General features: G+C 43.9%; 1 protein-coding gene across 6 annotated transcripts in view; it reads right to left on the reverse strand.

Annotated features, from left to right (window-relative positions):
• Positions 1 to 16,778, reverse strand: part of clec16a (C-type lectin domain containing 16A) — a 303,082-nt gene that overhangs the window by 255,584 nt on the left and 30,720 nt on the right. For all 6 annotated transcript variants that reach the window (XM_038820933.1, XM_038820930.1, XM_038820934.1 and 3 more), the window contains exons 5-8: positions 13,956 to 14,061; positions 12,782 to 12,787; positions 7,024 to 7,147; positions 2,264 to 2,438 (exon numbers count right to left, since the gene is read on the reverse strand). In XM_038820933.1, coding sequence (XP_038676861.1) covers positions 2,264 to 2,438; positions 7,024 to 7,147; positions 12,782 to 12,787; positions 13,956 to 14,061 — 411 coding nt within the window. The remainder of the gene's footprint in view (positions 1 to 2,263; positions 2,439 to 7,023; positions 7,148 to 12,781; positions 12,788 to 13,955; positions 14,062 to 16,778) is intronic.

Here is a 16,778-nt window from a genome sequence, read left to right on the forward strand (position 1 = left end):
TAGCGCGGCTAATCCACCTAGCCTGCACATCGTTTGGGTTGTGGGGGCGAAACCCAGGGAGAATGTGCAAACTCCACACGGACAGTGACCCCGAGCCAGAATCGAACCTGAGACCTCAGCGCCGTGAGGCAGCAGGGCTAACCCACTGTGCCACCGTGCTGCCGAATCATTTTTTAATACACCCGGCTTAATATGATTTTACACATTTGTTGCACTGGACATAGAAAATAGGAGCAGGAGGAGGCCATTCAGCCCTTCCAGTCTGTTCTACAATTCATTATGATCATGGTTGATCATCCAACTCAGTAACCTGTTGCTGCTTTCCGCCATATCCTTTGATCCCTTTCATCCCAAGAGCTTTATCTAACTCCTTGAAAACATACAACTGGCCTCAACTGCTTTCTGTGGTAGCAAATTTCACAGGCTCACCACTCTCTGGATGAAGAAATCTCTCATCTCAGCACTAAATGGTTTACCACGTATCCTCAGACTGTGACCTCGGATTCTGGACTCTCTCGCTAACAGGAACATCCTTCCTGCATCTACCCTGTCTAGTCCTATTAGAATTTTATAGGTGTCAATGAGATGCCCCTTCATTCTTCTAAAGTGCAGCAAATATAATCCTAACCAATTCAATCTCTCCTCATAAGTCTGTGCCAGGAATCAGTCTGGTAAACATTCTCTGCACTCCCTCTATAGCAAGAACATCCTTCCTCAGATAAAGAGCAGGATTCTCCAGTCCCCCAGCCATGTGTTTCTCAGTGGCATGCCTTCACTGGCAGTGGTGGGATTCTCTCTTCTCGCCGCTTGTCAATGGGATTTCCCATTGAAGCCACCTCATGACCGCTGGGAAACCCACGGGTGGAGTAGTGCTGCCGACGGGAACAGAGAATCCCAATGGAATTCCGGACAAGGAGACCAACCTGCGTACAATATTCCAGTTGTGGCCTCACCCAGGCCCTGCATAATTGCAGCAAAACATCCCTGCTCTTCTCGCTATGGAGGCAAACCATTTGCCTTCTTTACTGCTTGCTTCACCTGCATGCTTTACCTTCAGCGACTGGTCTACAAGAACACCCAAGTCTCGTTGCACGCCCCCCTCTCTCAAACTATAGCCATTCAGATAATAATCTGCCTTTTTATTTTTGCTACCGAAGTGACTAATCTCACATTTATTATCCACATTATACTGCATCGGCAATTTGTCTAAATCACATTGAAACATATTTGCATCCTCCACCCAGCTTTGTGCCATCCGCAAATTTGGAGATATTACATTTAGTTCCCTCATTTAATCATTAATATATATTGTGAATAGCTGGGGTCCTAGCACTGATCGCTGCGATACCCCACTATTCACTGCCTGCCAATTGGAAAAAAAAAACATTTATTCCTACTCTTTGTTTCCTGTCTGCCAGTTTTCTATCCATCTCAATACATTACCTCCAATCTGATTCGCTTCAATTTTACATGGCATGCTTGCCTGCATCAGCCAGGACATTGAGTAGTACAAGATGTGGGAATGCACGTTGCAACTATATAAAACCTTGGTTAGGCCGCATTTGGAGTATTGCGTGCCGTTCTGGTCACCACATTATCAGAAGAACGTGGAAGCTTTGGAGAGAGAGAGAGAGTGTAAAGAAGCTTCACCAGGATGTTGCCGGGTGTCGAGGGTGTCGGCTGTGAGGAGAGGTTGGATAAACTAGGATTGTTTTTACTGGAAGATGGAGGCTGAGGGAGGATCTGATAGAGGTCTACAAAATTATGGAGACACGTAGGCAGGGGGGAATAGCCAGAGGCTCTTTTGAAGTGTCAATTACAAGGGGGCATAGGTTCAAGGTGAGAGGGGGAAAGTTGAAGGGAGATATGCCAGTTTTTCATGCAGAGTGTGGTGGGTGCCTGGAACGCGCTGCCAGAGGATGTGGTGGAAGCAGGTACATAGCAATATTTAAGAGGCATCTGGAGGGATACATGAATAGGGAGGAAGTAGAGGGATACGGACCGAGTAAGGGCAGAAAGTTTTTTTGTTTAGTTAGGGCATCATGATCAGCACAAGCTTGGAGGGCTGAAGGGCCTGTTGCTGTGCTATACTTTTCTTTGTTCTTTGTAATCTCTTGACCCGCTTGAAAAGGCACAATTTTTTCAGCCAATCTTGTTTAATGTGTTTAATTTCACTTTCACACCAACCACGAGCAATATGATTATCCAGATGTTTTAGAATATTATGCCGTGTTGTTATAAAATATATGTACAGGTCTCTTACCTGTTCTTGGGACACCAATGAATAGACATACAATGGCAGGAAAAGTCTGTTTAATAGATGGTCCGTTAGTACATCGTTGAGGAATTCACAGTTAATGATCAGGATGTCGTTCAGGTAATGTAGGTGATCCAAATGTTCGGCCACCAAGTCGCTCAGTTTGGCTCTATTTCTATGCCTGGCACAACAAGAGTTAGAAATTACTACAAACAACATGGAATTTTGCAACCTGCAATATCCATACATTACATTACAGCATCCAATCACAACAATTCAGGACATCAATACATTACATTACAGCATCCAATCACAACAATTCAGGACATCAAAGAAAACAAATACTGATGGAATCTACTTTTTATGTGCACGTGTTTGAATTCCATAACAGTGTAGTAATGTAGAAAGGGATAGCCAGACCACTTTATAATTAATTCATGCCTTTTTCACACAAACCGTTGGCGCTCAGTATAATAGGTTTGGTTTGGCGCACATCGACAGGAAGACACGTTGAGGAATGAGAGAAACTGAAAGGATTCAATGAACAAAACTGAGATTTTTTTTTTTTAAAAGACAGAAAAAAATTACATTTTGACCGGCATGACACAGGATTACATAATTTCACAAGGGGCAGGTTGCAGCACCGCTGTTTCTCATGCACAGGCTGCTAACTGGCCCCAGGGAATCACAGTAACCAGTAAAGTGTCGCTCGATGCGCAGCACACAAATTTCTCCGCAACTATGAGGAAATCAGAGATCTGCAGAAAGTATAAAAGATGATATTCAACTGCGGCCCCAATTTCAAGGTCAACGATGGATACCTTGAAGAAAGCTGTCGACAAAGACCTAGGAGACCTCTCTGGCATGGATTTCCCCTTTACTAACATGAATTGGTAGCATGGGCAGCACGGTAGCACTGTGGATAGCACAATTGCTTCACAGCTCCAGGTTCCCAGGTTCGATTCCGGCTTGGGTCACTGTCTGTGCGGAGTCTGCATATCCTCCCCGTACGTGCGTGGGTTTCCTCCGGGTGCTCCGGTTTCCTCCCACAGTCCAAAGATGTGCAGGTTAGGTGGATTGGCCATGATAAATTGCCCTTAGTGTTGGGTGGGGTTACTGGGTTATGGGGATAGGGTGGACGTGTTGACCATGGGTAGGGTGCTCTTTCAAAGAGCTAGTGCAGACTCGATGGGCCGAATGGCCCCCTTCTGCACTGTAAATTCTATGATAACTCTATGATAATTTGAACCTGACACCAAGTCAAGGGAATCGTCAGGTGTCCATCAACATTAGTGGCTAAACTGCCAATCATATTGAAGTACTGCCTCGGACAGCAAACCAGGAAGAAAAATGCACCAATTATCTTTAACATTTAATTGTATTTCACAGAAATCTAAATAAAATGATTGGGTCATACATATGGGATTGAGGAAGCACATAACATTCCATTGATACATTTTTTAAAAATTAAAATAAAAATCCCCCCTTCCGCACTAACTCTCCCCCCCCCCCCCCCCCCAACCCCCTGCCCCCCCTCCCCAACCCCCTGCCCCCCCTCCCCAAGACTATGGGCACGATTCAACTAACTGGCAACAAAGTCCCATAACGAGCGTGTTTAGACGCGTGTTTGCCGATACTCGCAGCGGCAAGAAACACATGGCTACATAACGTGACTTGTGTTGCATAAGGGGCCTCAGCAGGGAACGCGATGCCGAGGTCACACATAGTCCCCTTTGTACACCGAGGAGCTCCCCTGTGTAGCAAGATCAGGAGGCCACTTTTAAATGGCGCCCCGATCCCCACGGCAACACCCGACCCCCACCAGCCCAAACGCACTATGGGGGGGTCCCCACCCCTCCCCCAAGCAGAGCATCCCGGCCCGATTGTGCGCGGACATAAATGCCAGCTTGACAGTGCCGAACTGGTGCCCTCCCTGCAGTGTATGCTAGCTGGCAGTGCCACATGGGCACATGGAAGTGCCAGGCTGGCACTGTCAGGGTGCCCAGGTTGCACCAGCAGTTCCAGGGTACTACCCTGCCTAAAGGGCATGCAGCCGGGGGCCTTCAATCCCTTGGGAGACCCCCACGAGTGTCATTCGGCTGGTCCCCGTTTATAGAGACCAGTACGAAACGGCGCTCACCCAAGGTCTCTGAGGCGAAGGGGATGGATCCCAAAGCCTCGTGTACCTCGGGAATCTACACATTAAAAAGTGAGACTAACTGTCTCGCTCCAATACACAGTTTTGCAAAAAGGTGGGCGAGATTCACATCGCAACATCGCGTTAGATCTCGCGAGGCTTTGAGAGCCGGGTAGATCCAGGGAGCGGGGTCTCCTGGCTTTTATCAGCCAGGCTGCGCCGAGCTGCTTTTCGCGTGCAGCGTGGGCATTGGATTGCGCCCTAATTGTGCAAACATAGAAGGTAGGAGGAGGAGGAGGCCATTCAGCCCTTCAAGCCTGCATCTACCCTGTCTCTCCTGGTTAGAATTTTATAGGTTTCTATGAGATTCACCCCCTAATTTTTCACAATCCTAACCGACTCAATCTTTCCTCATCGGTCCGTCCTGTCATCCCAGGAATCAGCCTGATAAACCTTCCCTGCACTCCCTCTAGAACAAGAGCATCCTTCCTCAGATAAGAAAACCAAAACTGCACACAATATTCCAGGTATGGCCTCATCAATGCTCTGTATAATTGCAGCAAGGCATCCTGCTCCTGTACTCAAATCCTCTCATTACAAAGGCCAACATACTATTTGCCTTCTTTAATGCTTGCTGCAACTGCATGCTCACTTTCAGCGATTGATGTGAGAGGACACTCGGGTCTCGCTGCACATTCCCCTCTCCTAATTTATGGCCATTCAGTTAACAGTCTGTCTTCTCGATTTTGCTACCAAAAAGTGGATAACCTCGCATTTCTCCAAATTATGCTGCATTTGTCATTAATTTGCCCACTCACTCAACTTGTCAAAATCACACTGAAGGATCACTGTATCCTCCACATAGCTCACCATCCCAACCAATTTTGGGCCAACTGCAGATCCCTGTCGTACCCCACTAGTCAGTGCCTGCCATTTGAAAAAAAACCCACATTAATTCCTACTCTGTTTCCAGTCTGCCAACCAGTTTTCTGACCATCTCAATACACAACCCGTATCCTAGGCACTTTAATTTTACTCGCTAATCTCCATGTGGGACTTGGGTCGAAAACCTTCTGAAAGTCCAAACCACAACCACTCGCTGCCCCTCATCAACTCTACTAGTTACATACTCAAAGAATTCCGTAGATTTGTCAAGCACGATTTCCCCTTCATAAATCCCTGCTGGCTCTGTCTGGTCCTCCCACTGTTTTCCAAGTGCTCTGCTATAAAATCTTTGATAACGGATTCTAGAATTTTCCCCACCACCGACGTCAGGTTTATTTGTCTATAATTCCCTGTTTTCTCTCCGTTTAAATAGTGGCGATTACATTAGCTACGCTCCAATCTTCCCTCCAAAAATGGCAAGTTCTCATCAGTTCAGTGATTTCTAATTAGTTGCAGTTTGTGAGAAACTTTAACAGTCCACCACATGGAGAAGTGTTAAATCACTAATCGTATCATTTGGATTATTGCACATGTGGATTCCAAGTACTGTCAGCTTCGGAGGAGTAATTGCGGCGAACACGGATAGCATAAAACAAAACCGCCAAACCAGGTTTTTGTTTTAACTTTGAAGAGTTAACACCAGAAATTCTTAATTTAATACCACAACAAACCTTTTGTGTTGATCTAGCCCAGGGGTGGGCAAACTACGGCCCGCGGGCCGCATGCGGCCCGCCAAAGGTATTTCTGCGGCCCACCAAGTCATTATAAAAAAAAATAAAAAAATAAATTTTTTTTTTAAATTTTTTTTAAATTTTTTAAAAAAAAAATTTTTTTTAAGGTTAATGGGGGGGGGGGGGTGCTGTTGGGTTACTTACTGGTATAGGGTGGATACGTTGACTTAAGTAGGGTGATCATTGCTCGGCACAACGTCGAGGGCCGAAGGGCCTGTTCTGTGCTGTACTGTTCTATGTTCTATATGAGGCGCCCAGAATCATAACCGGGTGAAGTAATTATTTTACTTAATATACTATGCGGCCCTTTGTGAATTGTGAATTTCTGAATGTGGCCCTTGCACGGAAAAGTTTGCCCACCCCTGATCTAGCCACTCAGCAAATTTGGCATAAGTTTTAAAGAATAAAGGACAGTAATACTTATCAAAGTCAGCAGCACATTACTTTACAAAGTGCTACTCATTAGTGACTTCCAGAGAATAGTGACTTCCAGAGAATTTTACTAACTGTTCATTTTCAATATGCGTTGCTAGAAACTCAAGTGGGTCCTAGCACTGGCTTAAGCAACATTGGGGCCAATATGGAAATTCCTACTGATGACTTGAATGCAGGTTATATAGCGTTTACTTATAAACATGCAAAATATGGATTAACTGAGCTTTTCATGGGGCGGCGCGTGGCACAGTGGTTAGCACTGGGACTGCAGTGCTGAGGGTTCGAATCCCGGCCCTGGGTCAATGTCAGTTTGCACATTCTCCCAGTGTCTGTTTGGGTTTCACCCCCACAATACAAAAATGTGCAGGTTAGGTGGATTGGCCACGCTAAATTGCCCCTTAATTGGAAAAAAAAAATGTGCTTATTCTAAATTTATAAAACAAAACTGAGCCCTTGACATCACAGATGGCGAAGCACACAAATTGCTGCCAGGCATTATGAAACATTTTGAAACTTACTCTTCGTCTGTTTGCACACAGTTGTCCAACTCAATCACGTGGCTTCCAATGAACCAAACCAAATTAGAGAAATAGGGAACTGCTGTTTTGTCTCGGATGTAGTGCAGCATAAGCTGGTTATCCACTGGGCACATAAAATACAAATCAGAGCTTCTGGTTAGAGAAAGCAAAACTGAAACTCTATATCTCAGTACTACAGTCAAAACACCTTGAGCATCAAACTATAATATTATTTCAGAGAAAACTATCATTATTTGACTATGTCAAATGCACTCAGCTTTGTTCCAACTTGTTGAAATGATACTGGAGTTTTAAAAGGAATCAGACATTTTTTAGTTTGCAAAACAAGAGGCATTTTATTTTAAATTCTTTGCTGATCTGTCGAGTTTATCTTACCCCACATACACTATCTGTTTGTGAATCCACTGTTGCTAAATTATCAGATTGCTTGTCTAACACAGTACCAATGAGCAGAAATTTTCTGCAATTAAATATTGTTTGCAGTCTACATTATAAACTGGTTCCTAGCTACTGATTCTATGCCTCTCCACGGCAACCGTCAGAGGCTGAACAATACCGTTCAGAACCTTGGTGTCATGTTTAATCCAGAGGTCAAACACACTTGCACCATCACGAGGATGGCCTTTCTCTTCCCCCATAACATCATCCAAGTCCGGGCTCCCTCAGCTCATCTACGGCTGAAACCTTCATCCACACTTTAATTAATTCTAGCAAACAGACCTGACTATTCCGAAGCAATCCTGCCCAGCCTCCCATTTTCTACCATCTGTAAACGTGAGGCCATCCAAAACTGCACTGTCCGTAACCTCAAATGCATCTAATCTTGTCCGCACACCACCCCTGTGCTCAAAGGCCCATATTAGCTGGAATGTGGCGACTAGGGGATTTTCTCAGAAACTTCATTGAAACCTACTCGTGACAATAAGCAATTATTATTATCGCCTTCAGCTTCTTCGTCCCTACAACTATGCAATTCCCTCCCAAAACCTCTCCACCACTCCTTCCCTCTCGAAGACACTCTTTAAAACCTACCTTATTTGTAAATCTTTTGGCCATCTGGCTGTATCTCATGTATCTCAAATTTTGGTTTATAACATTCATGTGAAGCACCCTAGAACTTGCATTACATTAAAAGGTGCTATATAAGTACGACTTGTTGCTGCTGCCATTGATTAGCCGAAATTGATTGGACAACATTTTTCGGTACATTAATCTGATATGAAAACTAATTTGGCAAATGGTGTTGTTTGAATTATTGGATGCTTCCATGCATGTTGAAGGCATCACTCCACCACAGTAGGCTGATAATACATGGGAACTACCATAAGGCATAGGTGCTGAATTAGGCCACTCAACCCATCAAGTCAGCTCCGCCATTCAATCATGGCTGATATTTTTCTCTTCCCCATTCTCCAGCCTTCTCCCCATAACTCCTGACCCCCTTATTGATCAAGAACCTATCTATCTCTGTCTTAAAGACACACAGTGATTTGGCTTCCACAGCCTTCTGCGGCAAAGAGTTCCACAGATTCGCCATCCTCTGGCTGAAGAAATTCCTCTTCATCTGTTTTAAAGGATCGTCCCTTTAATCTGAGGTTGTGTCCTCTGCTTCTAGTTTTTCCTAGAAGTGGAAACACCCTCTCCACATCCACTCTATCCAGGCCTCGCAGTATCCTGCAAGTTTCAATAAGATTCCCCCCTCATCCTTCTAAACTCCAATGAGTACAGACCCAGAGACCAGGGGTCCAGACTAATGTATTACTTCCACCAGTCCAAATGAGATTTTAAATCCATTTCATAGTTTCGAGCTAACCAGCTAACATTACAGCAAGATGCGCAGCCTTCATGCACATTTAAAAACTTTGCATACAAAATTTTCCCATGTTACATAGAACATAGAACGATACAGCGCAGTACAGGCCCTTCGGCCCACGATGTTGCACCGACATGGGAAGTCAAAAACTAAAGGCCATCTAACCTACACTATGCCATTATCATCCATATGCTTATCCAATAAACTTTTAATGCCCTCAATGTTGGCGAGTTCACTACTGTTGCAGGTAGGGCATTCCACGGCCTCACCACTCTTTGCGTAAAAAACCTACCTCTGACCTCTGTCCTATATCTATTACCCCTCAATTTAAGGCTATGTCCCCTCGTGCTAGCCACCTCCATCCGCGGGAGAAGGCTCTCACTGTCCACCCTATCTAACCCTCTGATCATTTTGTATGCCTCTATTAAGTCACCTCTTAACCTTCTTCTCTCTAATGAAAACAACCTCAAGTCCATCAGCCTTTCCTCATAAGATTTGCCCTCCATACCAGGCAACATCCTGGTAAATGTCCTCTGCACCCATTCCAAAGCTTCCACGTCCTTCCTATAATGAGGCGACCAGAACTGTACGCAATACTCCAAATGCTGCCGTACCAGAGTTTTGTACAACTGCAACATGACCTCATGGCTCCGGAACTCAATCCCTCTACCAATAAAGGCCAACACACCATAGGCCTTCTTCACAACCCTATCAACCTGGGTGGCAACTTTCAGGGATCTATGTACATTGACACCGAGATCCCTCTGCTCATCCACACTACCAAGAATTTTACCATTAGCCAAATATTCCGCATTCCTGTTATTCTTTCCAAAGTGAATCACCTCACACTTCTCCACATTAAACTCCATTTGCCACCTCTCAGCCCAGCTCTGCAGCTTATCTATGTCCCTCTGTTACCTGCAACATCCTTCCGCACTGACTACAACTCCACCGACTTTAGTGTCGTCTGCAAATTTGCTCACCCAACCTTCTGCGCCCTCCTCTAGGTCATTTATAAAAATGACAAACAGCAACGGCCCCAGAACAGATCCTTGTGGTAAGCCACTCGTAACTGAACTCCATTCTGAACATTTCCCATCAACTACCACCCTCTGTCTTCTTTCAACTAGCCAATTTCTGATCCACATCTCTAAATCACCATCAATCCCCAGCCTCTGTATTTTCTGCAATAGCCGACCGTGGGGAATCTTATCAAACGCTTTACTGAAATCCATATACACCACATCAACTGCTCTACCCTCGTCTACCTGTTCAGTCACCTTCTCAAAGAACTCGATAAGGTTTGTGAGGCATGACCTACCCTTCACAAAACCATGCTGACTATCCCAAATCATATTATTCCTATCTAGATGATTATAAATCGTATCTCTTATAATCCTCTCCAAGACTTTACCCACAACAGACGTGAGGCTCACCGGCCTATAGTTACCGGGGTTATCTCTACTCCCCTTCTTGCACAAAGGGACCACATTTGCTATCCTCCAGTCCTCTGGCACTATTCCTGTAGCCAATTATGTCATAAAAATCAAAGCCAAAGGCTCAGCAATCTCTTCCCTGGCTTCCCAGAGAATCCTAGGATAAATCTCATCAGGCCCCGGGGACTTATCTATTTTCACCTTGTCCAGAATTGCCAATACTTCTTCCCTACGCACCTCAATGGCATCTATTCTAATAGCCTGGGTCTCAGCATTCTCCTCCACAACATTATCTTTTTCCTCAGTGAATACTGACTAATAGTATTCATTTAGTATCTCGCTTATCTCTTCAGCCTCCACACACAACTTCCCACCACTGTCCTTGACTGGCCCTACTCTTACCCTAGTCATTCTTTTATTCCTGACATACCTATAGAAAGCTTTTGGGTTTTCCTTGATCCTACCTGCCAAAGACTTCTCATGTCCCCTCCTTGCTCGTCTTAGCTCTCTCTTTAGATCCTCCCTCGCTTCCTTATAACTATCAAGCGCCCCAACTGAAACTTCACGCCTCATCTTCACATAGGCCTCCTTCTTCCTCTTAACAAGAGATTCCACTTCTTTGGTAAACCACGGTTCCCTCGCTTGACCCCTTCCTCCCTAACTGACTGGTACGTACTTATCAAGAACACGCAATAGCTGTTCCTTGAACAAGCTCCACATATCCAGTGTGCCCAACTCTTGCAGCCTACTTCTCCAACCTACACATCCTAAGTCATGTCTAATGGCATCGTAATTGCCCTTCCCCCAGCTATAACTCTTGCCCTGCGGGGTATACTTATCCCTTTCCATCACTAACGTAAAGGTCACCGAATTGTGGTCATTGTCTCCAAAGTGCTCACCTACCTCCAGATCTAACACCTGGCCTGGTTCATTACCCAAAACCAAATCCAATGTGGCCTCGCCTCTTGTTGGCCTGTCAACATATTGTGTCACGAAACCCTCCTGCACACATTGTACAAAGAACGACTCATCTAATGTACTCAAACTATATCTTTTCCAGTCAATATTTAGAAAGTTAAAGTCTCCCATAACAACTACCCTGTTACTTTCGTTCTTTTCCAGAATCATCTTCGCCATCCTTTCCTCTACATCCCTAGAACTATTAGGTGGCCTATAGAAAACTCCCAACAGGGTGACCTCTCCTTTCCTGTTTCTAACCTCAGCCCATGCTACCTCGGAAGAAGAGTCCCCATCTAGCATCCTTTCCGCCACTGTAATACTGTCCTTGACTAACAGCGCCACACCTCCCCCTCTTTTGCCCCCTTCTCTTACCTTACTAAAACACCTAAACCCCGGAACCTGCAACAACCATTCCTGTCCCTGCTCTATCCATGTCTCTGAAATGGCCACAACATCGAAGTCCCAGGTACCAACCCATGCTGCCAGTTCCCCCTACCTTATTTCGTATACTCCTGGCATTGAAGTAGACACACTTCAAACCACCTACCTGAACACTGGCACCCTCCTGCGAAGTCAAATCTGTGCTCCTGACCTCTGTACTCTCAATCTCCCGTACCCCAAAACTACAATCCAGGTTCCCATGCCCCTGCTGAATTAGTTTAAACCCCCCCAACCTTGAAAATGTGGAGACTTCAGCCCACAAGGTCATAGATTGGATTCTCCCGTGTTGGGTTAGGGTTGGCTGACATTAGCTAATGTTCAAACTTCTTAAATTTATTTGAACAATTTTGTCTGGTATTCATCAACAAAACTAAATACAAATGCACATTTCAAAATGCAAAACAAAGGCTTTTTTGAGTCAGAGTTGGACGGATATTAATTTGGTGAAAGGATTCTTGTCATTATTGTTTTTAAATATTTTCGCTGTAGTCAATGCTCATAGCCTCTATAACAATTTGATTAGCTATTCACAGTAGGAATATAAATATTTTGTTTGAAAAGTTTTGTCTGAACACTTGACATGCTTTTATAAAGTAACAGCGCCCTCTGAAGCTCAAAGAAAGCATTTCTGAAGGACTAAAATCAAGTGCACATTTCAAGTAAAACTGGCTATTGCGATTACAGGTTTTTTTTCATAATTTCAGCAAGATTTCAAGTTTCAAGAGGTGGAGGGTGAATTATTTAGGCGCATTCATGTGGCATTCATTTTAGTTATTTAGGGAAAAAAAACAAAGAAATATCCACAAGGATATCATTTGGAAACCTTTTCTAAATCTGAAAAGATTTTTCCTCCTCCCTCCAAAAGTGAAAGATTTAGCTATCCACTTCAATTATAGGACATTTGAAATCACCGTATTTCACAACTTTTCTCTCTAAATAAATGTGGCTTTGTTTCCGCAGAATAGCTGATGCATATTTCAACACATCTAATGATTACAAGAAGCCTTGCTTATTTCTCAAGTACATACAAGGAAGCACTGATAACAAACCCTAAAACGTTAAAAGATAAAAAGGTTAATCAACTTACATGACACTGCAATGGGGTACATTGGAGTCATCATTGAAGAAAGGACAAAAACAGAGAACAGTTAATAAGCACTTGGAAAGCACAGCATCCTCTAGAGGACCAATAGCCTACCTGTAGCAGGAAGCGCACACCGCTTCTAAGACACAGTAGGTTATTTGTTCCAATACAGCAGTTCAGCAAAAATACCCCAGGAAAAGATGCAATGAGCAGATTGCCTTCGAAAAGAACCACCAACCCAGTCAATTTTTGTAATTATTCCAATGCAGAAAACTTTCCACAATTTTTACCGTAGGAAAGAAAGGACTCCTGCACTTATTGAAGTAGGTAGCATTAGTTCTGGTAAATATAGCATATTCTGCATCCAGCATCACTCATCCCCAAGTCTGGTTTAGCATAGACTTTATGGAATGTGCAACTCCCTCTAGATGTCGTGCTCACATCCCGCACCCGAGAGGCATTTGACCTCCATCACATCTGAACCAGCGCCCGTCAATAACACCAGGTTGTGTTGCAGACAAGAGAACTGTAGGTGCAACTTTTAATTTAACATGGATTAAGGTAAACCGGTTTGCTTTGGCCCTTTCAGAAGACTGGCAAGTGCAGCTTCTTTTAACGGGAGGCAAACTGTACATGTATCACATTTGTTAAAACAATCTGAAATATACTGTCTAATACATCTGCCTCTCAATTCAATGCTCAGCATGCAACTTAGCAGAGGTAGAAAATTAAAATCAAAACCATTGCAACTCCTGGGAATGCTGATCTTAAGCACATACGTAAGATTTATACTGTGCAAGAGTTAAGACTGCAGTCAGTTTGTAGATCTGCAGCGAAGAAAATGGGTGCAATGGAGAAATATAAAGGAAAGTATTTTAAAATAATTGTTCACAGCAATTACCAGAGAAAAACAGCAGGGTTTCGATATCACACTTACACAATCAATTTTGTTTGCAAATTAAAACTTTCATTCTTCAGAAATAAGTAATTTAGGCTACTAGCAGACCACAATTTAAACACAATAAGGACGTTTTGAAGTAAACATCTTGACTGGCGAGAATGATCAGATCTTAAAACATAAAATGCATGCTCATTGGTTTTAACATGTCTTCTGTCAGAACTTTGCAAGCATTCACTAATGGCATTAACAAGTATAATCATACAATGCTGTACTCACCTTTATACACATTAAGGGTAATTGTCCTGACAGCAATCCTGACCATGCTCTCTGGGTGGTTGAAAAACTTAATGGCCTCCGTGTACAGGGCAAAATCATTAGTGTGCTGGAATTATGAGAGACAGTAAAAATGGAGTTTGTAAATGATCAGCGGATTAATTACAAGGATAATTTATCTAATTTTTTAGTTTTGTAATGCCCTTTTCAACTGCGAGGAGTGTGAGACATGGTGATACAGCAAAATGGAACTCTAACATACTGCTCTGCTTGCAGTAGGCATAAGAAGATAAGAAATAGCAGAAGGCCACACAGCCCATCGAGCCATTCAATACGATCATGGCTAATCTTGGGCTTCAACTCCATTTACCTGACCACTCCCCCATCCCTCAATGTTCTCAGACAGCAAAAATCCGTCTATCCCACAGCCTTAAATGTATTCAATTATGGAGCATCCGCAAAACCTCTGGGGTAGAGAATTCCATCACTGAGTGAAGAGATTGCTCCTCATCTCAGTCTTAAATTATCCTGAGATTGTGGTTTAGACCCAGACCAATGGAAACAATCTCGCAGCGTCCACCCTCCCAAAGCCCTTCAAGGATTGTGGACCTTTTAATGAGATCACCCCTCGTGCTTCTAAACTCCAGTGAATACAAGTCCAATTTATTCAGCTGCCCATCATTGGACATTGGCCCTCATTCAACAGAACAACTCAGTGAACCTTTGCCGTACTGCCCCCAATTGCATATATCTGCTCTTAAATGTGAAGATCAAAACTGCACACAATATTCCAGGTGCAGTAGGTTTGTACCAGTGATTTCCAATTTCACCTACGGTGCCTTCCATAAGGCGTTAACTGTAGATGATAGAATTTGCAGTGTAGAAGGAGACCATTCAGCCCACCACGTCTACACCGGCCTTTAGAAAGAGCGCTCTACTTATGCCCACTCCTCCACCCTTTCCCCATAACCCCACCTAATCTTTGAACACTACGGGCAATTTATCATGGCCAATCCACCCAACTCTGCACATCTTTGGACTGTGGGAAGAAACCGGAGGAAACCCATGCAGACACGGGGAGAATGTGAAGACTCCGCACAGACAGTGACCCAAGCCGGGAATCGAACCTGGGACCCTGGCGCTGTGAAGCAACAGTGCTAACCACTGTGTTGCCATGTCACCCCAAAAGATCAAGCATTTCCCAAAAGAAAAAAAGAGATAAAGTAGGAGAAAGAAACAAACAGCCAATTCCAATCTCTTACACCTCCTGGCAACATGTAACACGATGTGGAAACATATCCTTAAAAGGTACATGGGGCGGGATTCTCCCAGCCCAGCGCTGGACCGGAGAATCCCCGCGAACGGGCCATACCGCTTTATGCGGCCAGCCCGCCGATTCTCTGTACTGAATGGCGGCCTGTGGGGAGGGGGCCTCTGATGTGGCCTGGCCCGCGATCGGGACCCTATGCGCCGGCCCTTGCAGCCCTGCGCCATGATGCGTCGGGACCGGCACGTTGAAGGAGGCCACCGTGCGTGTTGGCGCCGGCGCCACTGTGCATATCCTCGTTGGCGCCGGCGTAACTGCGCATGCGCGGATCCCGCGGCGCACAGTTTGCACCGGGATCTGCAGCTGGATCGGCGCAAACTGCTCCAGCGCCATGCTGGCCCCCTGTAGGCCAGAATTAGACGTGGGAGCGGCCCGTTTATGCCGTTGTAAAACGCGACGGCGTTTATGACGGTGTGGCCACTCTGTCGCGGGATGGAAGACCACATTTAGATGAAAAGCAATAGTTATAAACTTCAATCTACAAAGATACATTTTGAGAGTTAACTGAATTAAGCAAATGACAAGTCGGAAATATAGTCAGAATGATAGTTAAATGGAAGACAAATTTCTGAGAAATTATCACTGATGATCAATATTACAAGTAATTCATGAGAAAGAAAGAAATAAAGGAGAAGTAAACTTTTTAAAATGGCCATGTTCTAATGCTTTAGCAATTCATTTTTAAAAATAACAAAAAATCCTTTCAATTCATCAAGAAGTATGTTTTTAACACCACAAATGATCAATTGGCAAAGGTTCCATACATCGTGGAGATGCTCCAAAGTAAAATTTCATATATTATTTTAAATGTATTCTATTTTATTTTAGAGGTGCTTTTGGAATGCGCTAAGCAGGTGAGGTGTTGGGTATTAACTTGGGAGATTCAGGGTGATCAATACTAAATAACCAAAAAATGACTAACGCAGTCAACAAAACATTTTAAACCTCAAAGGTTGTGATGGATGGGCAATCAGTGCTGAATCATTAGACAATAGAATGGGTTGCAGATCAAAAAATATCTAGAAAGAAAAATAAGGTTGAGATGGCAAGAGCAGAACTGAATCTAACGACGGACAGATACGCGAGGTGCTACTGGAGAATATTATAACAGTGAGATCTTACAGAATCCATGACCAATCTAATTATGACAACTGACTTTGGTAGCATTGTACTACAGAAATATATTACATTACGTATATTTTCTTTTTAGAAAAAGCTCAATGTCAACAAGGGAAGGAACAGGGTGATGGAATGTAAATTTACACATTTAGTGCTCCACAATACTGAAGTTCCAAACTCAGCAACATCACTATGGAGAACTACTGGGCTAGACAGCTGGTTTGTGATGCAGAACAAGACCAGCAGCGTGGGTTCAATTCAAGTACCAGCTTACCCGAACAGGTGCCGGAAAGTGGCAACTAGGGGCTTTTCACAGTAACTTTGTACTTGTGACAATAAAAAGGTTATTATTATTGTTAAATATTTTTGTCAGACGCACA

The sequence above is a fragment of the Scyliorhinus canicula genome, chromosome 15, assembly GCF_902713615.1.
Source record: "Scyliorhinus canicula chromosome 15, sScyCan1.1, whole genome shotgun sequence".
NCBI classification, from domain to species: domain Eukaryota; kingdom Metazoa; phylum Chordata; class Chondrichthyes; order Carcharhiniformes; family Scyliorhinidae; genus Scyliorhinus; species Scyliorhinus canicula.